Here is a 26,736-nt window from a genome sequence, read left to right on the forward strand (position 1 = left end):
AAAATGGACACAATATACTGTAGGCCTTTTCGTTGGAGGGTGCTGTAACTGTTGGGTAACGGTAAGGGGCTATTATTTTGGCCCACCAGTGGCATAGGCTCCCGAGGGCCGCACACCTAAAGCTGCCACTATAGACACTGGCACTCGAGTGCCTATATGGGAAACTTCCAATAGGGCTGCCAACTTCAGCCGTAGGGCTGGCAGTAAGGACAGGGCTACCTTGTGCCCACTGACACTATGCACCTTGTGCTGGATTTGTTAATCTCCCATGAGTTGCAGAGTGCAGCCAGCTTCTGCATGGAAGTGTTGTTTGAATGAGCACTAAGGGGTGTGCCTTTGTGCAACATAGTGCTCTTGCGCATCTATCCGGGTCAAGTTAAATGACCCCTATTGGCTCTTGAGCAGAGGACTTATTCTTCACCAGAACTTTTCAGCTTGGGGAGAAGTTCTTAAATCCTGCTGTGAAGCCTGTTATTAGTTTTAATTAGAACTGCCTGGCCAAAATATGCCAGTCATTGCCAATGGTTTCAGGTGCTTCTCCTCAAGCTGAAAAATACCAGGGGAGAATACGTCCCATGTGCATGAGCCTAAACTGCTTCTGCTGATATAGAGTTAACAATAACCTCAGACAATTATAAACAAGTAGATTGGGGGAAAGGGTTAAAAAGAAGGCAGTGATTTCCAACAGGGCATTTGGCAAAGGAACAACTAATCTGTAATCTTTGCTAATAACCTTGTTTGTCAGTTTTGTTTATTGGTCTTTCTGCAGAAAAGCATCAATAAGATCTCATTACAAGACAAACAGTGAGCCACACCAAGAGCAAGCAGCAACCTTGTGCAATGGAATACATTCAATATTGAATAATATTATCAGCTTAAAGGGAATCTGCAGGAAAGGCATTCGTTTCTTCTTTGGAAAATAATTTTATTAACAAAGGTAAGTCTATTCATAAATGGTAAGCTTATATCACTATGGGTGTGAAAATGTTAGGCACTCCGCCAATTAAATAAATCACAAAGATTTGCCCATGGTGCCCTGGCCACTGAGTGCCGTTGCCATTTACTTACCTTGCAGTCATCTGCACTGGGGCATAGTTTTCTCAAAACAAAAGCACTAGCCTGGGAAAAAATTTAGCTTTTTTAACATTTTGCTCCTCCCTGAGTGAAATGCGTTTTCCTTTAAGTTAATGTTTTACGGCTTTAAAGAAAACCAGTTGAATGGATACCTTTATAATACACAAGCCATTAATATTCTTATAAACAGCACTTCCTTATATCTTACAATGGTGCTTAATTATTCACTATATAATACACAAGCCCTATAAATATCCTGTAAAACATAACCTTTTAAATGGTGCTCAGTGATACCATCAATTAAAATTGGCATTCAGTCTGTCACATAACTTAGAAGTCTGAAATCAAGGGCTTCCTATTGCCATGAATAAATTTCTTTCTCAAGACCATACCCACATAAATGATGGTAGCACAACAAAAACCCAAATGGTTGGTGTTCAATGTAGGGATATCACACTTCATTCACATGTGAACGAAGTTTATTAAGTCATATTAAACAACACCCTTACATCCATATGGTTCTTCCTTCCCTGTGGGTAGCACAGCAACCTACAGCCCATAATAATTACACACAGGCAAAGTATAGCACACACAGGCAGCATATGGTAGGCAGCCTATGGAACACAGGGCGGGGTAGGGCAGGCAGAGTATGGCAAACACAGGCAGCATAGGGTAGGCAACCTATGGCACACACAGGTAGCATAGGGCAGGCAGCCTATGGCACACACAGGCGGCATAGGGTAGGCAGAGTATGGCAAACAAAGGCAGCATAGGGCAGGCAGAGTATGACACGCACAGGTGGCATAGGGCAGGCAGAGTATGGCACACACAGGTAGCATAGGGCAGGCAGAGTATGGCACACACAGGCAGCATAGGGCAGGCAGAGTATGGCACACACAGGTAGCATAGGGCAGGCAGAGTATGGCACACACAGGCAGCATAGGGCAGGCAGAGTATGGCACACACAGGTAGCATAGGGCAGGCAGAGTATGGCACACACAGGCAGCATAGGGCAGGCAGAGTATGGCACACACAGGCAGCATAGGGCAGGCAGAGTATGGCACACCCAGGCAGCATAGGGCAGGCAGAGTATGACACACACAGGTAGCATAGGGCAGGCAGAGTATGGCACACACAGGTATTATAGGGCAGGCAGAATATGGCACATACAGGCAGCATATGGCACACACAGGCAAAGTAGGGCAGGCAGGCGTGCCTTTTTGGCTGTGTGTGCAAATATTTTCTTTTGTTTGCACATTTTAATCGTGCACAAATTTTTAAAAACGATGTGCTCAGGCCAGAATAGATACAAAATATTGTGTTTTCTCACAAAATTCTTTGAGCGCACTACAATTTGTTGAGACTTAGAGGGAAAATTGCAGGCAAAGTAGGGGAGGAGACGGGGAAACCTCTTAAGACTAAACAAGTAACGGATCATGATTAAGATGAACAGTTTGCACTGAGTCTGGGTTGTGAACAATGCAGGGTCTTAAAGGTGTGAACAAAAGAAAGACAAACAGCCTTAATCTGAGGTGTAAGCAATGCATGGGGCAGTTAATCACAGTACTGATACCATTTAAAGCTTACACAAAGGTAAGCAGTCACAGCAGCCAGACAGGTGGGGGGCCACACAAGGGGGGGGGGGGGGGTGGTGTATGGTGCGGGCCTAATAAAATCTATGTTTTCAAACAAGTGACCATCAAATGCTTCAAATGCATAGTGCTTAATGGTTCCAATGGGTTATTACAATATCTGCTCCTATCTAGCAGTGCTTAAGCGGCATTGGGCAGTCTATAGCAAGATGCTCTACTACTTTTACAGTAGCCTTTTTTTACAAAGCCATATAACTTACAAAGCCATAAGAAGCTACTATAACTTCAAAGGGCGGACTTTGGTGTGAAAATGCATACTTTGCTGCATGACAGGCTATTGCCATGCCTGTAATTGCACACTGATGTTGGGGCAGAAGTATGTGGATCAGTGTTTTTTTTACCAGCGTAGATACATATAAAAATATGAAAAGGCAAAAGTGTTGCCCAGGTGCAGTAACCCATAGCAACCAATGATATGTTTGCTTTTAAATAGGTGATCATTAAATGGTATCTGCTGATTGCCTGCTATAGATGATGAGAACTGTTGCAAACTTAGCTCCTTATATTACATAACCCCCCTGGTGTGACATGGCTCTAAGGGCTCTGGCACACGGGGAGATTAGTCGCCCGCGACAAATCTCCCTGTTCGCGGGCAACTAATCTTCCCGAAATGCCATCCCACTGGCGAAAATGTAAATCGCCGGTGGGATGGCATACGCGGCGGCGCGATTTCAGTGAAATTGCGAAAGTTGCCTTGAGAGGATGGCATTTCGGGGAGATTAGTCGCCCGTGAACAGGGAGATTTGTTGTGGGCAACTAATCTCCCCGTGTGCCAGAGCCCTAATAGCTCATCAGCCTGACTGGACACAAACCTTTTTACTTCCCTCAGCCCTCTACTTACATTGAAATCTCCTAATGTGAAGCAAAAAGGGACATGTCATAAAAGTCTGTGGGGTCTGGTCTGACATTATTGGGGCATGACAGTTCAAAACCTTGAGTAAAGTTAAACTATAATCAGATTATGTAAATATATATTTTGAGTTTCAATTTTTGTGAAATTTAAAATGGATCTAGCACACCTGTGGATCTCTAGGAACCCCCCACCACCAATAATGTCAGGGCATGAGCTATATCCAGAGAAGCCTACGGTCATTGTCAGCTCCTGGCTGGGGGACCAAAATCATTGAATAGAGACTTGCTTTTGCAAACTTACATATCAATAAATAAATCGGTCTGAGCCAATTATCCTTTGTATATGTGTTTGTTTTCAGGGAGCTGCAAGGAAAGGTGAGTGCTATTTTATGCATTGTTTACTGTGTCATAGTTTGAGCTTAAATATTATTGCAAATATTTACAGTTGCCACCAAAGACATTCAGGCAAGTTGAAAACACCTTTATTATACTTTGCCAAGTTGTTATTGCCAGATATAACACATATCAATAATTTGTAAAGGTCTTTAAAAGGTCTTATTTGTAGATCCACTACTAATGTAATACATAGCAGGCACCTAAGCCTTCACTAAATGCATCACAGTTTCACATTCTAAACCAAAGATTAACTAGATTTACCAACATTTGAATTTGATTTTACTACACTCATGTCTTTTGTTTTCATAACTCACATTTTTAAGATTTATTAGGACTTATAATTAAAATATTTGCCATCTATAAGCTGGCAAATTCATGTAGCAGTCAATGGTAGTTGTATCTTCAAATGTCAAGCTATATATCAATTGGTGTTTTCGAAATATAAGATCAGAATTTGTTTGACTGTGTTCCAGTTGTTTTGTTTTCACAGTTTTAAGCAATTGACTTTTTTTCATAAATAAGATTTTCAAGTTTGAGAAAATAAACCTCAAAAATCTGCCTCCTAGGGCTTGGACAGATTGATATATTTACTCCCAGCTGAATTGGGTACTATGCAGTGTGTAAAAAGAATTTTGTGTGAAAACACTTATGTTGCATTTATTATGACCTCAGGACAGTTGCGCACACAAACTTAAAATGCGTGAGCAAAAGAAATTGTTTTGTTCCCTCTAAAGAATTAGAGGGAACAATGGTAATGTGTCTTTGACTTCAACTGCAGTTTCCTAACAAGAATTGTGTTTGGGTCAAAATTGTCCTATTCTCCCTGAAACCCTATAAGGGTGCAAAACAGTTTGGAGTCTAGTAATCTTTGGCATTTACTCCAGATAAATTATTTTCCCTATTCCACTAGCACCTTGACTCCAGCTTCACTATGCTGTGCGAGTGCATCACACCTTACTACCATATGGAAACACTTTTTAAAATCCCTAAAAGTAATACATCTCTTTCCAATTAGAATTTGTAGATTATTTAGTACTGAACAAAGCAGCATGTCTGCAAAGGAATGTTAGCTTTTTTTTGCCATTTCTCCTATAAATAGCAGGTTGTTTTGCCTAAATAACTTCTCTCTCCTCCATGGCTGCATAAATCTGCAGGAGGTCCAACATCCATGTGCTTGTGTAGTAGAACCACACACAATTTATATGTCTGGCCACGCTGCACTAACATTAAGTGGATTGTCCTGTGGGATGATTGATTGGCAATCCGTCACCTCAGCTCATATGGCCAGCTAAAGTCATTAAAGGAGAAGGTAAAAACTAAGTAAGCTTTATCAGAAAGGTCTATGTAAATACAGCCATAAGCACTCTGAGACACACTGAGTCCTCTATCAAAAGAAACACAGGATTTCTTGTCTCCTTTTTTGCAAACATGTTCTTCGGTATCTGACTTCCTCTCTCAGAAAAATCCTTCATTCCCAGGACCAGAATCTGTGCTGCTCTCTCCTCTCTCCTATTCCCCCCTCCCATAAGAATTTGTATAACTCACTCCCCCTCCCCTCCCTTAGGAATGTGTAATTCTAGCTATAAGAGCTAGAGCTACATCAGGAAGCTACAAAGACCAAGCTAAAATGGCAGCTGCAATTTTAAGCTAACCGAGGGGGCATCTAGGGCTCTTTACACAGGTATGGCAATGCTTTCTGCAGACTAAATATATTGTTCTAGGTGGCATTAATGTGGTGAATCAATTGGCAGTAAAACGCCACAATGACTTTACTTCTCATTTAAAGGGGAACTCCGGCTTCCAAACCAAAATTTGTTAAAGACCCCCACACATCACTATAATCTGTTCCTTCAAAAAGTATAAATAAATACCATATTTACAGTATATGCTGAAATCCAGCTGTAAAACAGTTGTCGTCTGTATCATTTGAAATCCTGGCAGGGGAGGAGGGACTAAAACATTGATGTTACAGATTGTAAACACTTCTCCACAGCTTACAGACAGCATACAGGAACAATCTAACCCACAATGCATTGCACTGTAATGCTCTTTTCTTTATTGACATCACGTGTGCAAAGAATTGTGGGATTTGGAGGATGCAGGCTGAGGACAGTCGACTACTATTACATTTTAAAAGCAGTCAGCCAGATCAGCATGAGAACATGGGGCCAGGCTAAGGTAACTGTTCCAAACCATATTATTACATTAAAAATCATAAAAAGGCTACATATTTTTTGACTGATGCAAAGTTGCTTTAAATTATGTTTTCTTTTAAAAAACCTCAAGTTGTGTTTGGGAGAGTTCCCCTACTAAGATGCAGGTTATGTTTCCCTTTTTGCAAGTTACTATGTATATTTTTGTTTAGGCCAGTTAAGAAGCTCATGCAGTATTGAAAAACAGCTGCTCTCTTTTGATGTTTCCCAGAGCTGGGGGGTCTCCACACTTTGTGATGTTTTGTTCAGAAATGAAAGCTTGGTTACTGAGTGTTATATGGAGTGTTGAAGTGGAAAGGCTTTTAGTTGGTTTCCCATGCCTACAGGCTTAGTTAACACCAAGTATAGGACAGCTAGCCTGATGTCCTTACTTTGGTTTCATTTTTCAAGACATGTTTACAACATTGAAGGCCAAGTGAAAGAACATATGCTCACCATAATGTTCAGAACCAGACTGACTGAAGTGAACAAAAAAATATATTTAGCCCAAATACAAAAATAGACTTTATTTAAATATTTATATTCCGTTTCAGCATGACTCCTTTCACTGGCTTAGTTTTCTTTTGTCTTAGCACGGTTCTCTTCATGGGATGGTGGTACAGTATGAAGTAAGAGCAATCCACAAAGGGTAATTGAAATTCCTACCCACCACAACATAGCACGGGCCTCACCAAACAGAACCTTTCCAAGGAGTGCCTGCAACACACAAACATTTCAAATAATAAAGACAGAGAAATTTGCTGTATGGTAAACACATTTGAAACTCATGTTAAAACCAATTATTCCAATTTATCTCTACAGAGCAGCAAAGGGGGGCCCATAGAATTAGCTATTTGCTTACTTACTCATCTGAACTATTGTGTGCATATTCACAAACCATGCACCCTTTTTAGGAACAATTTGCAACGACGAAGATTCCTTGCGGGGCGACTAATCTCCCTGTGTGCCACTGATAGAAGTACTGTAACATGGTTAGTGCTGTGCAATTATAAAGAACTGGAGAGATTATTTTGGCTTGTTCTCTTTATAACTATATAAATAGATATACACATTGAAAATATTCTCTTGTGAAAACAATCTATTCATATATTATTAGCATTGTAACAGCTGCTTACGTTTATTTTTACTCCAGACCTATTCATCCTTAAATAATATCTGCTTTTTATTAAGCCACATACACATTTTTTCCCAATATCTGTCTGTTGCCAGCATTAAAGGCAGGAAGCATGGGCGGTGACAGGCATTTCTCAGCTGGCAGAGAAAAAGCTACATGTGCCATTAGTCTTACACTCACTTGCAAATCTGGTCTGGGCAGAGTTAACTCTTTGCTACCCTTACATGCACTGCAGCAACCTCTTCACAAACCTTCAGCCAACCTCCTCTTCAAATCCAAAACATTTTCCAATATAAAATATTGCATCAAAATATATGATGAAACAGAGCAGGTTATTTGTAAACCTGTATTGGTGAAATTCCTCGGATTTGCTTTAATGAAGTACATACACATGAACTGCAGCAGGGTTGTCACGTGACAGCCAGGCTTTAGGATACATAAACTTTTAGTATGAGGAGAACTATACCCTCGGGCGCAAAAAGCACCCATAACTATCACTGCCTAGACCCCCCTCACCTCTCCCATATCGTATTGTTTTTAAGTTTAAAGTCTGTCCCTATCACTAACCGCTAGCTAAAAATGCAGAGAAGCTAGCATTTAGTGCTCCTTTAAAGGAAAAGTAACACTAAAAATTAAATAAAGTAAAAAATCTATTCTACCCTGCCCCAATAATTGCCCTGTCCTGCACACCATTTATTATTTTGAATGCTTTATTAGAAAATACCTGCTAAAACTTGGCTTCCGGTCATTTGAAATAGGGCGATACGGCGATGCAGAAGAAGCAGAATCCACAATGCGACGATCCTCCTAGCCTTCCTTCTATATAGAAAGGAGTTGGGCTAGGATCAATCAATCGTTCGTCGCATAGTGGATTCTGCCCCACTTCTAAAATGGGCCAGTAAACATGCACTACTCAACCACATTTTTGTATCCTTAAAGCAAATCTGGGCAAATCAGTTGCAATTCAAATATCCTTGTTTTCATCTCTCAGATATATGTGCATTATGGAATAACATAGGTGGTTTTGGTAAAGCTGTGCATTGGATAGTAAATCTTAACATAGTTAGGTTTAAGCACAATACATACCGAGAAGACAAAATTTGAAGCAGTTGTTGTGACAGTTGCAGTAGCAGAAGAGGAAGATAAACTTAGTGCTTTTGCAAAGAAAGTCCACATGACAGCATTACAAACAAACACGAGGCAAGTGCAGCAAAGACGGAGGAGCAGATGAACCTGTAATTCAAGGAACAACAACAAAGGAAAACATGATTTAAATCAAATGCCACTGTATTAGAGACAGGCTTAGTAATGAGTATTGTCAGTCACCATTCTAATGTTATATGTGTCACGTCTGCATATACTGTAGCGCTTTAACTAGTGTCTGCTGAAGAGAACATACAGCAATCCATGGCCTGAGTGCAATAGGCCACAGTAAACTTTCCTGTTTTTTCCTGCCTATCTAACAAATTTCCCTCCCTTCAGTGTCTGAGTTATGGGCGATGGGGCTGTCTTCGCCTAAGTGGCACTGATTTTACTGTGCCTTTCTCTGCATGGCAGAGCCTGATGATGTGAAGGCAAGGAAAGAGAAAGAGTGACATAAGAACAGAAAAAAAGACAAATAAATAAATAAAGGCAAGGGCTAAAAAAAGAGTTAAATTATAAACAAGTTAAAAAGAACAAAATAGAAGACTAAACCTGGAAGGAAGACATAGAGAAACAGTAAAAACAAGGAAATAAGAGTGACAAGCAAAGGCAGTATAGAGACAGAAAGGGTTGAGAATACAGAAAAACAATGTGTGCCCTCACACAGAAGAATTTATTTAATGTCTCACCTAAAGTACAATTAGCCCTATAGCCCTACATTGCTATTTATTGCCTAAAATAATAATAATCTTACGTACAGGGCCACCCCTGACTAAATCTGTAAGAAGTTATCCAGGCAGGGGCGGATTAACCATTAGGCATACCTAAGCTATAGCCTAGGGGCCCATCTAGCTTTTTAAAATTATTGTTTTTCTGCTTTTTTCTTCCATCTGTTTTACTTATTATTATTTGCAGTGGCGTACGTATGCACCCAAGGTATGTGCTGTCACCGGCCCGTGCCAAACCTGACATGGCACAGAGAGTTGAGAGCTTGCGCACATGTAACGCATGCCTTGTCTGCCTGGGCTCTCCCAGTAAGGTTCACCCAACCGACCCGGTCAGTGCAAATAATAAGTAAAAAACTTTCAGAAGAGTAGAGCTGAGAAATAAATATTTTAAAAATCTAGATGGGCCTCCTAATTACATGGAAACCTTGCTTTAACTGCTGACTGTGGTCTGTGCTGTTTCTACAACCTAGAAGGGGACCAATTTTAAGTGTAGCCTAGGGGCTCCACAATTACTTAATCCACAGATGGCAGGTAATGACAGCAACTTGTGTCACAACATTTCAGAGGGTAAGGGAGAAGACACACGTAGCTACTTAGTTGTGCTACTTGTGACAGCTACTAAACACCAGAAGATACCCTGCCATAGACAATACTGAGAATTGCCTCTGCTAAAACACATGTAGAGACAATTATCAGTAAATGATCAGCATTGTCTACAAGTAGCTGCTACTAGTAGCTATGTGTGTCTTCACCCTAAAGTATATGAATAATCTGCTATCATTTTGCTTTTCTCTTGTCATAAGTGTCATGTACACATTGGTCCAATTTGCCACTTGCCACTTGGCTACTTGAACGAACTCCAATAAAAAGCTGGTCCAGTCAACAAGGTGAAGCATCTTTAAATGGATCAGTGAAAAATGAAGTAGGGTTAGCATTACACTATGCAGAAGCGTCCCGCCATACGGCAATGCAGTGCACTTACCCACTCGCACATCCCTCCCCGATCCCCCGCCACAACTTCGCACGCATCCCTCACATAATCGGTCCCCAGAGCAAGCTTGGCACAGCAGGCGGATAGCGCCCCTAAAAGGCCTGCCAGGGCACTGCATCCCGAACTGGACCACATAGAATTAAGCCTAAACGGAATCAGAGCACTTCCGCAATACCACCTGATCAAAAGAGAAAAAGTACAATGAAGTATGGCGCGGCCATCTTACTTACGGGCAAATATCTAACCTCGCATTTTAGGTATAAGTTACTGAGTATAGATGTTTATATTTTAAACGAACGTATTGTTTATAATGGTCTTATATTCATATATATCTGAATGCAAAATAAGGTTCCTTAGGGTTTCAGCGTGTCCCTAGTTATCACAGATTTGCTTTGTAAGAATATAATGCTAGATTGTAATATTATGAAGAGGTGTCTATTAAATGTACTGTGTGGTAACAGGTCAGAGGCATTCCGTTTTCTACACACTAACAGGCTTCCTAATTGCAAACAATAGCATTGTTTTAATTTATAAAGCATAAAGTCTGCAGGAAGGCTGCATAAGGCAGTGTTTTTCAAACTTTTTTGGGCAAAGGCACACTTGTTTCATGAAAAAAATCACGAGGCACACCACCATTAGAAAATGTTAAAAAATTTAACTCTGTGCCCAGCAGCAGTGCCCCCCTAGTACATCGGTGCCAAGAGCAGTGCCCCCCTAGTACATTGGTGCCAAGAGCCAGCCCCCCTAGTACATTGGTGCCAAGAGCAGTGCCCCCCTAGTACATTGGTGCCAAGAGCAGTGCCCCCCAAGTACATTGGTGCCAAGAGCAGTGCCCCCCTAGTACATTGGTGCCCAGCAGCAGTGCCCCCCTAGTACATTGGTGCCAAGAGCCAGCCCCCCTAGTACATTGGTTCCCAGCAGCAGTGCCCCCCTAGTACATTGGTGCCAAGAGCAGTGCCCCCCTAGTACATTGGTGCCAAGAGCAGTGCCCCCCTAGTACATTGGTGCCCAGCAGCAGTGCCCCCCAGTACATTGGTGCCAAGAGCCAGCCCCCCTAGTACATTGGTGCCCAGCAGCAGTGCCCCCATAAGTCAGTGTGCCCCGTGGCCCCCCCCTAATACATTGGTGCCCAGCAGCATTTTACTTCTGCTCTTCGGCGGCTTCAGCAGCATCTTCGTATCCCTCAGGCGCGGCCTCTGCACTTCTGCCTACACGCGACCGCACACAGGCCCTTTTATAACGGTGCGCCCCGTGCGTACTGACGTCACCCGTACACACGGGGCGCAACCAATGACAGGGCCCGGATTTTATTAAAGGGGGCCCGAGCTACTAAGAAAAACTGTAGCATCGCCGGGCCCCCTTTGAAAGTAAAAATTGCGGCCCTGCCTACGGCACACCAGTCAACATCTCGTGGCACACTAGTGTGCCGCGGAACAGCGGTTGAAAAACGCTGGCATAAGGGTTTGACTTGCTGCAGGAACAAGTGGCACAGTTAGTTCTGGTGACTGGGCTGGGACTGGGCCTTCATACAACACTGACAGTTGCCCTAGAAAAACACATCAGTTAATAGCTCTAATCCAGCAGAATATCCACTCATATCATTTTTTCAAAAGACATAAGAGATTTAATTTTTTTAAATTATATTGATGTGGGGCTAGACTTGTTCTAAGGGTGAAGACACACAGGGCTATTAGTCATCACAACTCGGTAGCTGTGACTTATTATGGAGATATAGCTGCCATAGATTAATATACGAGTTCCTGCACCTAATCGTGCATTGTTTGCAGTGTGGCGATTCGTTGCCATGACTTTTTCAAAAGCCGGGGAAATTAATCACTCCATGTCTCTTTGCCTTTGGTTTCCCAGATGCCCCCAGATGTGTGACTATTCTGATGAACTTCAGTCACTCTTTACTGCTGTGCTGCAAGTTGGAGTGCGGTCACCTCCGTTTCCTTTCCCACCAGCAGCCAATCAACAGAACAATAAGCAGGTAACTAGATAGCAGCTCCCTGGCAGCTTTGCCAAAGAATTTAGCTGCCTGAACTAATAGCACATCCTTGCTTATACAAGCAGTAGGTCATTAGCCCGAGTAAGCTTCTACAGCAAAGCATATATACTATTACATAGTAGGCACTTGTAAATAATGGTACAGTGACCTCCTAAATGCACTCTATCCTAAATATATCAGGGTAGTGACACAACAAATACATTAAATACAGTGAGAGGCAATGGGAGCTTTAGCCCCAAGTAAATGAAATACCGTTGTAGGCAGTGAGAACTTTACTTACCTTAAGCCTGGAGAAGGTTTCAACATTGTATAGATAAAAATGAAGCCAGAAATAATTTGTATTGCTAAAAATGATCCCATGTTCCATGTAATGGTAGGCATGAGAATTGGCACCCTAAGCAGAAGTAATAGGAAATGGGAAAGTCCAACATGACTAGGGAAATAACATTGAGTAGGTGGCACAATAGCTTATCTGAAAGCATTTCTATTATATAGTACTGGCTCCTTCTTAATGCTCTGTATCAGGCACAACAACCTGAGGTGCCTGTCTACACAACAATATAAGACCTAAAAAAAATACATTAAATGGTTCAAGAATAATATTTTAACATGGTAGAATGAATGATTTGAAATGTATACATTATAATTTAGTAATAAAAACTACACAATAAATCATGACAGAATCCATTTAAATATCTTTTTTAGGGGATTGCAGCATGATTTTTCATCAACAAAAGCCCTATGGCATAAATTTAGTCCTTGGAGCTGTGTGTTGCTTAAGGTTCTGCCGATACTAATCTCTGCCTTGCCCTGGAGCAGTGTTGTCCATTACTACTGGCACATAGCAGTAAGTGAGGAGGTATGGGAGCCAAACACACTTAAAACAAGCAGCAACCATATGTAGAGCAAGCCTTTAGTTTTGATTTAAGATAAAATGAACAATAAATTCCCCCAAAAAACCCTTACATGACTATAAATGTATTGCTAAGTGAATATGCCATTAAACTGGAGTTGTATACTCTTATGTATAATTAATAAAATAGACAATCATTTTCTGTACCCTAGAAAGCTGTAAATGTGCACTATTAATAGAAGAATTTATTTATGCATGTTACTCAGACAGGGGAAACAGTTGAGTTTAGTTCTGATATACAAAAAAAATAAAATACACACACACTAATATATATATATATATATATATATATATATATATATATATATATATATATATATATATATATATATATATATATATATATATAAAAAGTTCCTGCTGAAGCATGTCTCAGTTGCACATCCCAAAAGTCATAAGAGATTTACTGTACAATGTATGATTTATTGCCAATAAAAACACCTCTTTTCTTACAAATAACATTTATTTATTTTAAATGACAATTATGTATGATGGTAGATTCCCTTCAGTTTAAGCAGTTATGGGAATGGCTCTCTCTGTTCTACAGATGTCACAGACAGTTCAGGGATATATGAAAATATACATGCGCTTTACAAACAATTTACAACATACGTTTCTACAAAGGAAACAGGTAGCAGCTGCCATGTTTATACATACAGGAAAAAGGTACTCTGTAAACAGACAAACTGAAGAAATAAGAACACAGAAGACATTCTAAATGTTTATGAAGTAAGGTTTGCTCCTTTTTAAACAGACTGTAAGTGGCACTTGGTGCTTAAAGGAACAGTAACACAAAAAAATGAAAGTGTATAAAAGTAACTAAAATATAATGTGCTGCTGCCCTGCACTGGTAAAAGTTGTGTGTTTACTTCAGAAAGTCTACTATAATTTATATAAATAAGCTGCTGTTTTGTATGGGGGGAGCCATTCAAAGGAGAAAAGGCACAGGCACATAGCAGATAACGGATAAAACACTATTGTATTCTACAGAACTTATCTGTTATCTGCCATGTAACCTGTGCCGTTTCTCCTTTTTTCCAGCTTGAATGGCTGCCCCCGTGGCTACACAGCAGCTTATTATATAAATTATAGTAGTGTTACTGTAGCAAACACACCAGTTTTACCAGTGCAGGGCAACAGTACATTATATTTTTATTACTTTAAAGCTCTTTCATTTTTTGGTGTTACTGTTCCTTTAAGTCCTTTCAAGAAATCAGTGTTGCCAGCGTTGTGTTTGGGGATCGTAAAGGAGTATGGTCATATGGTGTTAAACTCTGAAAAACAGAGCAATGCACACAAGGAGCAAATACTTTCTCTCTACTGTCATCTTACATCGATTAGCACAGACTGAAAAATGATTGCAGTCAATATATAACATTTTCAATATTTTCATTAACTTTAGCTTTATAATTAATAAGTCACGTCACTGTTTACTGTAAATCTGAAACAAACAAGCTTGTACTATGTATCTCTTACTTGCCATGTGTTTTACAATAAACTCATGATACTCTGTGCTGAACCTAATGCACACAAATATACTGAAAGTGGAATGTAGCTGTAACTGCAGCCCATAAATAAGCCTTACATCCACTTTGCCTGCTCTGCGTGTCTTAAAATGCTTATAATATGTAGAACTTTCTCTTGACAGATCAAACGTAGTGTTCACATTTTTGTTGTTTCTTTGAGGAAAGCATTCTCAATGCGCAGTTTTTCCGCTTCCTAGTAGAAAAACAAAACATATTTTATTTATAGCAGTATATAAACAGACAGATGAAATGGGTAGCATTATACAGATATGGGATTTGTTATCTGGAAACCAGTTATGCAGAAAGCTTATAATTACTGGAAGGCTATCTTCCAGAGACTCCATTTTTATCAGATAATTCAAAATGATAGAATATATTTCCTTTTTCTCTGTAATAATAAAACAGTACCTTGTATGTGATCACACTTAAAATGTAATTGATTTTCACTGGAGGCAAACCAATCCGAGCAGGACAGGGATCCAAATTACAGAAGGGCCCCTTATCTGGAAAACCCCAGGTCCCATTCATTTTAAATAATAGAGCAGATACCAGTACAGTTTACAGGTTAATTATATTGTAAAGCAGTGCTGTCCAGCTGTAATCCATTCAAATGAACGCTCCAAGCGTTCATATCTTAGTAAACCTGCCCCTTAGTGTATGCTTTATCTAAATAGTGCCATTTTTGTTATACAGTTATCACAATCTTACCTCCATAAGTTTGTTATTCTCCTTCTTAAGTTTTACAAGGTACTGGATCTTCTGATTTGGATTCTGGTGACCAAGAATTTTGCCATTTTCTTCAGCAAGGAATGAGATTTGCTTTCTTAACATATCAAGCTCCTAGGAAAAGATAATACATTCTTGTCTGTTGATAAACTATAAATTTAAGTCTGTTGATAAACTATAAATTTAAGTCTGTTGATAGCAAAGACTGAAGATTCTCATACACATGTAAACATTTTCTTTGCATCATATTTGCTACCTGTGAAAGCTTTTCTGTCTCCTCATATTTCCCTTCTAAAATGGATCTGATCTCTTCTTTCTCTGTGAAGGCCTTAGCTTCTAAAGCTCTTGTCCTCTCAATTTCCTTGTTTAGCTCATTAAGTGAATGGTCTTTAGCACAAAGAAGGTTTCGGGTCTCTTCTAACCTGCAGGTAAAGGAAAATATACAGTTACTATGGATAACTAATGTTGTTATTATTTGAATAAAGAAAAACTTTTTTAAACATGGCCAAATTCAGTAGGATTTTTTCAATATTGCTAACATTATACAATATGACAACAATGTATTTTTCAAATAATCAACACAATAAATGTAGTCCCATCTTTTTCCTGCTTGGCTGGGTTGAAGTGGGGCTATTATGATTGATACACCCTTGAGTTGTAATTTTGGCAAATTTATGTTTGTGAATATGGATACACCAGTTTTAAAACCAAAATTACTTTACAAAAATGCCTTATCTGTTTTGGGGATTCCACAAAATCAAAAAAGTTTGCAGACTTTAAGATCTAAAAAACTAAAAAAGTCTGCTGCAGGAATAACTGCATGGTATGATAAAAAAAACACCCAAGACCCTACTACATAGATATATAGTTATTTTGGATTGAATAAGTCAGATGTCCATCAAGTTCATTCCTTCTCTGCACCCGCCCACCCCCCTTGTTTTTTTTTTTTTTTATAACAATCTGCTTAGTTTACAATTTTACAGTAAAACAGTTAAGTGTTTTTCCAGCTGTAGGTCACACACTTTGTCTGTAAGCAAAAAAAAATGTCTCCTAGGGTCCATGACAGGTTAGGAAGTTGGTCTGTGGAACATACTTTCAAATACATTGTATTAAATTGTTAGACTTACTCTGCTTGTAATTTCAGAATGTTCTCTGTAGCTTTACCCTGTTAAAAAGCCAGAAGTCTATTATGCTGTAGTGTAATCAGTTGGCTTTAACTAAAAATTGCAAAAGATGAAATTGTTCCATGAGTCATTTGCAGCTGACCTCCTATTGCTTTCTAGACAAACAAATAAAACCTATTCCTTGTATATACAACAAAGTTCAGTGCTAGCTGGCCCAAAATTACATTACAAGAAAGCTATGATAAAATATACACACATGTGCATACTACATATACAAAATCCTAACAATAAATCCTAAGTATAAAAATGATATATTTAATGCAACCAAGTAATCAGTAAGAGAAGACATAACATACTCTGCTAGTATCTTCCACTATCTGCCAATTCCACCCTATGATGGTCCTATGATATTTCCCCCCATTCTTGCCTCATACCATTTTTAGGCCATGACAACATTCAAATGGTTTCTAAAAGCAGAGACATACTATAGGTAAGATTTATGGCAAAGGGTTTAAATTAATTAAAAAAATGTAAAAATAAATAGGGAGTTGCAAAAATACAGCTATGTGAACATACCTGGAAAGGCAGAGTCAAAGGAAAATATTGTTATTGCTTACTATATCAAAGTATAAAATCTGACAAGCCATTTTCTTGATAATTTGACCATTAGAGACAGTGTTTTATAAATATCTGGTCCAAACTTTCTTTATATCTATCTGCTTACCATGTATTGTACTTACTCACCCAATTTCCAGTTTTCGACACATTATTCTCATTTTTCTCTACCTCTGTAATGCTCTACTGTTACCCACGGATTTGCCCCTTAGAGTATTTTTATACCCACTATTTGTTGCTTATTGTGGTTGGGCACCTATACTCTACTCATGTTTATTTTGTAAAGGTTCTACACATCTGTAGTGATCCTTGTTTACAGTGATTTTCTCTCCCAATTTTAAAATCTTTTGGTGCTACTGCCATAAAGAATAAGTACATAATAAAAAAAGATTAATGTTGTATAATTGCTCCGGGTGCTATCCTTTTTACACTTTTGCATTTTCAGAGAGAGAAACATTCAAAATAAAAACAAAAGTTGTTCTGCTCAGGAAGGAGATGGGAAAAGGCATCTGAAGCTTCTGAGCAGGGCAACATCAGAACACTTTTGTATATGCCTCTGAAGGTCCACATCATCAATGGGGGCAGCCCTGTCTAGTAGTGTAATTGGTCATTGAATATATAATGTTTCCATTTGTCAAACATGCTTCAAATAAACAAACCCATCTTACGCCTCCAACTGGACAGTATGAATATGGGTAGGTCTCTTTTCATAACTAATATATATATATTTATTTATTTATGTATAGTTTGTTATAACTGCATTCTGCTGCTGGAACATTAAAAACAAAATTTAAATTTTTTTTGGTCACAGACAGTTAAATTAAATAAATAAATGCTGGTAATCAACTGCTGCCCTTTGCCACAGCAAAATCTCTAAGGAACAGATTTATCAAAATACGAATTTAGAGCTTAATACATAAAAACATACACTTTCTATTCATTCCTATGGAATTTTTAGAGGCATATTTCTTATTGGGTGAAAGTTAAATAGACACGCTTCCAAAAATAGAACGTGGGTGATTTTTTATGTTTTAAGCCCCAAATTCACATTTTTGATAAATCTTCCCCTTAGTGTAATTACATGTATAGAAAATAATGCTTGCTGTCAGAACGGTCAATGTTAATAAAAAAAAGAACATATACATGATCATTCCAGACCTTTTCCATTCTTTCTGAAACTTCTTTTTCCATTTCCCTTTTTAGATCTTGCATGTCAGAAGGTTTCTGGTCATTGCTATAGTAAACAGAAGTGATAAGGTTAACAAATAGGTATTTGCTATATAACATTACACAAGAAATTTGCGAAGTGATAACATTATTTCTAACACAGTTAAGTACCTGTACTTCTAAACCAATTGAAGAATATTTTGCCAAATCCATAAATATTTAATAACTCTGCAGAACTGTAGATACCGTGTGTCTCTCTATATGCTGTATTTTACCATTTGCTTTACTAAAATACTTTTAGTTTTTAACATTAAAGCACAAAAAATTAAATAATTTTGTAAGCATAAAATATGTATATGTTTATTTATAACCAGTGCTCATGGGACAAACTATTTCACTTCATGAGAATTATTATTTGTCCTGAATACACCAGTTAATAATTAATACTAAAGAGTCAATACTTATTTACCTGTCTCTCATCCCCTTTTTACAGTTTTCCAGTTGGCTTTTCAGCTCTTGGCACATCCCCTGTAAGTTCTGTATCTCTAGGCGCATGTTCTCTGTTTCACACAACTGCATCTGAAAGGTCATTTAAATTTAAAGCTGGTTAGGAGAAAAATCAGTGCATTATAAATTTTACTCATACTTTTTACATATTAAATCTTAACAAAATCACAAGCACTTTCTTTTAGAATGTAATTCACTTAGGAAAAAAGCATAGTATGGAACAATAAGGACATAGAATAAATGATGCTGTGTATATAAATCCCCTCTGAATATGTCTTACACCTCAGCAAAGTCACTTTGTCCTGTAAGCATGACAGCAGTCTTTCAGCAGCAGTGGAAAGCTTGCTGGGGTCCCACAAGTCCAACTGTAGTGGCATGAGAAGTTAAGGGCCTCAGAGCAAAGTTACCCTACTGCAGTCTTTATTATCCTTTCTTATGGGTCTGTTAATTCCATTTAATTGGGTCTGTTAATTCCAAACAATGGTGCACATATTAAGGACCAGCAGTAGAAAACAGCAAATCACAGACAAACTTTCAATAGCAATTACATTTACAAATACAGGTATGGTACCTTTTATCCAGAATGCATGGGACCTGGGGTTTTACGAATAAGGGTCTTTATGCAATTTGGATCTCCATTACCTTAAGGGGCCCATTCATTAAACCACGTTTTGTTTTTTCAGAAAAATTCGTATTTTTTCTAATTTTTAGAACTTTTCGTATTGACCACGATAATATTGTTAAAATAGTACAACTTTTTCGTGTTTTTCGGTAACTTCCACGAAAAAGTCGTAATTTTTCGCAAAGACTACAGCCATTTCGGAATTCATTCAAGCTTTGGTATCGTGTCTTTCTTTTGGCCAGGTTGGAGCTGTAGAGTGCCACTGAGTCCTATGGAAGGCTTCCAAAATCATGCATTGAAGTTTCTAAGCCAGAAAGCCAAAAACGCGCCGTTTACGATCGCTCGGATACGAAAATTTTGTGACTTGCAGAGCGCAAGCACAATATTTTTGTACGACCAAGAAAAGAATTTTCAAACATCAGAAATTATCATGGTTACTCAGATTTTTTTCCAATTGTGCTTTTAATTGCTGAAAAATCACGGTTTCATGAATGGGCCCCTATATCTACTATAAAATCAGTTCAACATTAATTAAACCCCTATGAATAGTTTTGCCTCTAATTATATCTTATATGATTCTAAAATCATTACCAAAGAGTAATTACATCTGGGCAGGTTGTATTCCAATTTCTTGACATTGTGCTTAATATAGCTGTATACTGTAAAGAAAATTATAGTCAAACAATTGGATAGGGGACTGCTGTTTATAGTGAACCCCAAAAAAGTTGTCCTAGACAACAGAAAATGGAACTGTGCATGTTCTTAATATGCAAAAGTACAACAATAATTTAAATATGTGTAGTTGCCTACTTGTACGAATATTTTACCTTAAGTCTTATGATTTCCTCATTCTTAGAAGTTCTTTCCTCATTAAGTTCAGATACAAGGGTTTCTAAGTTAGTATTTCTGTTGCGGAGATTTGCAATTTCAGATTCATATGGATTTCCCATCGGTGTTCTGGGGGTCTGCAAAACGTAAAATGTATCCCAATAGATTTCTGTATCATCTTATATTAAATGGTAAAGACAAAGTTTTAAAAATGATCTAAACTGAAACAACTGAACTGATCAGAATAATAAATAGCTAAGTAAAAGGTTAATATCAAAATGAAAATATGGGACAGAATGAAAGTTTAAAAGGTGAAAGGCATTAGAATAGGATAGTGGGAGAAAGAACACCAAGGGGCACATTTACTAATCCACGAATGTCCGAAAAGCGTCCGAATGCGCTTTTTTCGTAATGATCGGTATTTTGCGATTTATCCGTAAATTGTCGCAACTTTTTCGTAGCATTACGACTTGCGCGAATTGTCGCAACTTTTTTGTAGCCGTCGCGCCGAGTACGAAAGTTTCGGATTCATTCAAGCTTCAGTATTGTGGCTTTCCTTGGGCCAGGTTGGAGCTGCAGAGTGCCAGAGTCCTATGGGAGGCTTCCAAAATCATGCAAAGTCTGAAAGTTTTGCCCACCGTTTACAAGCACTCAATACGAGAAAGTAGCGACAATATACGAACAAATCGTAACGGCTACGAAAAAGTTGCGACAATTTGCGCAAGTCGTAGCGGCTATGAAAAAGTCGCGACAATTTACGAAAAAGTGGTAACGGCAACGGAAAAATTGCAAAAAAGTCGCAAAATGTTTGTTTCCAATCCGAATTTTTCCTATTCGGATTCGTGGGTTAGTAAATCAGCCCCAAAGAGTAGCTCTGAATTTACATTAGCAATTTTAGGCTGCAGACAGGCTTTCAATGCAACAGCTCTTTTTGAAGGAGAGTCAGGGACCCTTTTTTTAGTGTATCAGCAACCCTATCTGCCTGTGAACTTTTTTGCACTTCCGTAATCAGTTAAATGGGCGTTGCAGACTCTCAGTTGTGTAAAAGGCCTGTTATTCAGGCTTACTGTTCATGTGAATATTCACGTGAGGGATAAAGCTTTAATTTAAGGTCTTAAGAAAGTATCGATGTGTGTGCAAAAAGAAAATATGAATACCTTACTTTTTAATAAAGCTTTCACTGCATGCAACTATTGCACATCAAACTAAAATGGAATGCAAAATTGTATATTTTAAATCTATCTAGTGTTGCTTTTGTGCAACTACCTGTGGGAGATTTACAGGTGAACTGCTATTGCTGCGTGCAGGCTTTATATTCTGTTGCTCAGTCTTTGTGATTTCAAGGTCTGTCATTAGTTTAACCTGGAAAAATAAAATATTAAGTCAGTTCAAACAAGGAATGGCTGAATATAATATTTATAATTACTTTCCTGTTACATCTTATATGAAGTTGTTACTGACTAGGTGGTAGTATGCAAAGCTAAGACTGCAAGCAGTCTCAGAATCTGGAAACAAGCACATATACCCTAATACCCCTCAGCTACAATAGAAGGAACATTTTAAGTTGGCTTATAGCCCCTATAGAGAGTATTAAACAGTATCCCCATGTATTAACCCAATACAGTAGAAACAAGGACACATTTGTAATATATAAATCTTTTATAATGCATATTAATTAAGCATACAAGCATATTCAAGCAGTTGTGCCACATTATGATTATAATTAGATGCAGTTTAGTTGCAGTTTATGCCTAAGAGCAATAAATTAAATGGGGCCTTAATGTGCAAAAAAAAATGCAATTTTGTCATAACATTGTTGTACCAGCCTGCAGGTATTTTCACCTTTTGTGGCAAAAGTTGCAACTTGATTACATGCCTCTGTTATGTTATTCAATTTTAAACTGATCACCATCAGCTTTATAGCCTATATAAAAACCAGCATCATGGAAAAGCACAAGACATGTCCTAGGCTTCTGACTCACAATCTCAAATGTATGGGGGATCCTTTGCAAGCCCTACAGGTTGCTGTGCCAAGAGTAGATATAGTAGTAGCAATAGAATGAGATGTATTAGCACAATGTTTTTCTATTGTCTGCTGGGAAGATTACCTGGTTGGTTAGTTCTGAGATTAGCTGTTCTTTTTCAACTAATTCTTTTTCGTGAGTGTGCAGCAGGGCTTCCTGCTTGTTAAAAGCTTCTGTTAGTTTCCCCAGCTCTTCAGTTGCATGAGCCAAGTCATCACATAAAAGTTCTTTCTAACATCAGAAAAAAACATTCATAAAACAAGGATTTTTCTATAATAACTTTTCACCATATACATGCCTACATTTGTAATTATATTACTCTATTATATCAACAACTATTTCACTCTATCAGTCTGTCATTAACTCCAAAGTCAGATCCCATTAACTCAGATCAGATTTGCTCCAATGAATTTTCTCCCAGTCCTGGACAAAGGGTCACCAACAAAAATATATATAATAATGAAACTGGACTAGATAACTATAGGAAGGACACCTTTGGAGTAACCTTTATTCTATTTATTGAATTTAGTTTCAGAGCAAATGATAAAAAAACTGTATATGTCTGGTAATAACTCATACATACATATAAACACACACACATATGTATATGTATATATATATAGTCTTGCAAAGAATCGGCACTCACCAGTATCGGGCACAGGCTGGGTGCCGACAAAAATAATACATCAAACTCAACAGTAGAAAGCACTTACAGCTACAGCATCAATCAGGTCAGTGATTTATTTCCGCATACCATCTACGCGTTTCGATCACCACAGGATCGTCATCAGGATGATATATATAGATGTTGATTTGAATAAACACCTCTACATTTTCTGTAAGACCTGTGATTGCGGACTCTCTCTACAGCTACTCCATCTATTATTTTGGGACTGCACCCAGGCTCCCTTGGACCTACTTATACGTGAGTGCCTGTCTTCTTGCAACATATATTATATATATATATATATATATATATATACACACACATACATACATACAACATATACACATATATATATATATATACACACACATACATACATACAACATATACACATATATCTATCTATCTATAGAAAATAATCTGTGGCCAGTCTTGATTCTTGCTCCTGAGGAAGTGCACCGAGCAGTGCACGAAACGCGTTGGGCTTTTCGGGCTATTGAGTTCCTATATCTTACTACATACTGTAAGTTTTATTCTTTATATATTGTTTTATAATAAATCATATTGCACTAGTGGCGGTTTTTTCTTTTTGTATGCCTCAATGAGGATATAGCCACAGTGCTATATGAGGATAATCAGACGTGGAGGATACATCGATACAATTGAGACACATCCCAGGGATACAATATCCGTTTAAACAGCTACAAGTCTGCAATGAACACATGACGTTTATTTTACTTCAACAACACTGCCATCTGGTGAGCAGTTAGCGGTACCACACTTGGTGTTAATATTAATTTATTGAACACTGGGAATTCTAAACGGGGTTTAATACTGTCACAATATTTAAACGTTACTACACTATTATTGTCTTTCTTTTGTCCCCCATTCTATGCGCTCCGGATCTGTCTATTTTGTTGAGCACACCCTTCAATGTTTCATCAAAAAATTTTTATTGTAGATATATTGTTAACAATATATCTACAATAAAAATTTTTTGATGAAACATTGAAGGGTGTGCTGGCCACAGATGATTATTTTCTATACAGACATAATTTTGGCTAGCACCCCGCAGAATATTGAGCCTTGGAGTGCGGACACCATTTGGACTGATAAAAAAGAAATATATATATATATATTATTTTAACAGTTTATAGCTTGCCCTACCTCAATATTATCAGCAGATTGCTTTCTTTCCAGGCTCTCTTTTAGCTCCTCAATTTGCTTTTCTTGCTCTTCAATAGCAGTCTTACTCTCCTCTTTGGCCAACAGAACACAACTGTATTTGCTCTTGGAAAAAAAAAAAATATCAATAAAAACATGAGAAGTCATAACACCACATTCTCATGCAAAATAACTCAATTAATGTAGGCAACATACACTTGATTCTATGCTCAAAACATTATTTAATTTAATACACAAGTCTTAATTATTATTGCATATTATAAAACATAAAAATGTGGCAAGTTTGCCAGGACTGATCTAAAATAAAACAAACATAAAATAAAATGAAATTTCACCCCAAAAGCATTTTAAAGGTTTTTAATGGTAATAAATATATAATGCTCTTAGCAAAATATTGAAATGGTACGTTCTCAGAATATCTCTTTTTCTCATTTACGGTTTTAACATTTACCTGTTGTAATTGTGGTTATAAATGGGGACATATAGTATGTTAAAAAAAAAAAAATCAGCCTAATTATATAACATATGGTGCCTGTTTTAAATTTGGGTTAAAAAGGACAGTTAATGGGAGTGTACTATACTCCACTGAGTCTCTCTGGTCATGCCAGAGTGGGGGGCATGTTCTAATTGACCTTCCCTAGAAGAACAGTAGGAAGTGGATAGTCTATTACAGTTGTGCGGTCACACAGGGTAAAACTGAACAGCAGTTCCTTGTCAGATCTGTCTAGCTACCAATTGGCTGCCACACTACTGTTGAAAGTCATGAGCGCGACCAGTTGTCTTTAAGAGTCTGGGAAAGGAGCTAGCAAGGTTTTAAGGAAATTTACATTTAATCGGGCTAAGAGGCAACTTTTAAATCCACATTTCTACTTCGAGATGTTTGATACAATGGGAAATAATTGTTATTGATAATTGTATTGTTAGCAAAGTATCAGATATGATACAAACATCATATTTTTAAACTTTCCCTAAACATAAAAGAATAAAATAGCAATTAAATATTGTTTCCCCACAAAATTTACTATTAAAGTGCACCAGGTATATTTGACATTACATACATTAATATCTTCAAGCTCTCTTGTCAGCAAATCTATAGACTCTGTCTTGTGAATAATAGTTGTTCTGAGAACTTGAATCTGGTTCATAAGATCAGCAACAACCTCCTGCAAATAAATACAAGTTTATAATAAGTATTTACAATCCAACTTCCATACCACTTACATGTAGTTAGTATTTTTAAAGCCAGTCTACTGACAGCAAAATGCTGTAAATAAAAGCTGCAGATATTACTATGGCTTAGAGAACGGCCTACTGTATTTATTTTTTTAATTTATTGTATATAACATTCTAAATCAATAAAATGGCTAATACCCCAATTAAAAAGTGGGTCCATAGTTGAACAGGGGGTGCACTAATCTCTCACCTTGTCTGCTATGTTTTTCTTTTCCAAATCTGCTAAAATTTCTTTGGAAGAAGTCAAGGTGTACTCCAGTCTATGAAGCTCTGTAACCTGAAGATTGTATGGTGTCAACAAAATAAAAAAAAAAGCTGAAGCATTAGCTTTAAGTGTTAATGCCCTATGCATGAACAACAAGTAAGCATTCGGATGCACACAACAGTATAAGGTGTCACATAAGCTGATCAGTGTAATATTTTGCTACGCTGTGTTAAAAAGCTTTTCAAGATATGTAGAAAAATGCATTACCTGTTGCTCACACTTAGTCACCAGCTCCGAGCACTGCTTTCTAAGATGCACATTTTCATCCACAACTTGCAACAGTTCTCTGGATGAATAGAAGCGCACAGCAAAAAATGAACAAATCAATTAAAAAAACAAAACCCTCTTTAAAAGCTACAAAAAATAAAAATACTATTTTAACAAGGACTAGCACACACACATGCACCAGGGAGACAAAAGGCTTGAAATCTCCCCTGTGCAATTACCCTTATGGTGGACATATACGCTACAATTACAATCTCTCACAACCTATTCTCCCACTATACACACACCGATTATCATACAAAACTTTGATTCATACGATAATATCAGGGTGTGTATGGCCATCATAAAGAAAAAGATGTGATTAGCAATGTAATACTTTGTCTTGCTTTCTTTATCTTCTTCAAGCTGAGATGTGAGCTTTTGTCTCCTTTCTTTTTCTGTCTCTAACAGCTCCAAAAGATTCTAATAAAAAAAAAAGAAAAAGATATAATGTTTAAGCTTATGGAGAAAATATGTTGTGAGAAGGAAAGGCTAAGGGGCACAGTGATTGTAATTGCTTACCTTACCCCCGGACGGTGCTCCTGTTAGCAGTAAACTTCACTGGCCCAGATTAAATGCAGGAGAGTGATCCTCTTCCTTCCTTCTCCTTTTGCAGTCATCCTGGGGCTTGCGCATGTGCAGTTGAGTGGAAAAGCTGGCTTTTTGTTAAAGTTTGGCTTTTCACTCTACTGTGCATGCGTGGAAGGAAACACTCGCATACACTCTGGCCGGTGCAATTTTCTCCTAAGAGAAGCACTGACCGGGGGATTTAGGTAGACGATTACAATCATTGGGAGGTACCTAACATTTTGGCACCCCCCAGTGATTGTACTTTCCTTCTGCTTTAATACATTGCATAGGTGCCTGGACAGGTAGCTAAATGTGTTTGCAGAAAGATT

General features: G+C 38.0%; 2 protein-coding genes across 2 annotated transcripts in view; both read right to left on the reverse strand.

Moving 5' to 3' along the window:
* Positions 1–6,673: 6,673 nt before the first annotated feature.
* On the reverse strand, positions 6,674–10,343 carry tmem42 (transmembrane protein 42). Its single transcript, XM_031904555.1, has 3 exons — positions 10,155–10,343; positions 8,388–8,534; positions 6,674–6,883 (listed from the first exon to the last, which is right to left on the reverse strand). The coding sequence occupies exons 1-3, from the start codon at positions 10,296–10,298 to the stop codon at positions 6,740–6,742; spliced, it is 435 nt and encodes a 144-aa protein (XP_031760415.1). The 5' UTR covers positions 10,299–10,343; the 3' UTR covers positions 6,674–6,739.
* A 3,928-nt stretch (positions 10,344–14,271) lies between these two features.
* The window catches only part of kif15 (kinesin family member 15), a 44,377-nt gene continuing 31,912 nt past the window's right edge, over positions 14,272–26,736 (reverse strand). The window contains exons 22-35 of the mRNA XM_012965518.3: positions 26,175–26,260; positions 25,781–25,859; positions 25,499–25,585; positions 25,134–25,238; positions 24,058–24,180; positions 22,308–22,454; positions 21,466–21,561; positions 20,199–20,336; positions 18,712–18,821; positions 18,234–18,309; positions 16,464–16,501; positions 15,593–15,758; positions 15,319–15,450; positions 14,272–14,803 (exon numbers count right to left, since the gene is read on the reverse strand). Of these exons, the coding sequence (XP_012820972.2) occupies positions 14,747–14,803; positions 15,319–15,450; positions 15,593–15,758; positions 16,464–16,501; positions 18,234–18,309; positions 18,712–18,821; positions 20,199–20,336; positions 21,466–21,561; positions 22,308–22,454; positions 24,058–24,180; positions 25,134–25,238; positions 25,499–25,585; positions 25,781–25,859; positions 26,175–26,260 (1,440 nt within the window). The 3' untranslated portion in view covers positions 14,272–14,746. The remainder of the gene's footprint in view (positions 14,804–15,318; positions 15,451–15,592; positions 15,759–16,463; positions 16,502–18,233; positions 18,310–18,711; positions 18,822–20,198; positions 20,337–21,465; positions 21,562–22,307; positions 22,455–24,057; positions 24,181–25,133; positions 25,239–25,498; positions 25,586–25,780; positions 25,860–26,174; positions 26,261–26,736) is intronic.

This window comes from Xenopus tropicalis, chromosome 6 (assembly GCF_000004195.4).
Source record: "Xenopus tropicalis strain Nigerian chromosome 6, UCB_Xtro_10.0, whole genome shotgun sequence".
NCBI classification, from domain to species: Eukaryota; Metazoa; Chordata; class Amphibia; order Anura; family Pipidae; genus Xenopus; species Xenopus tropicalis.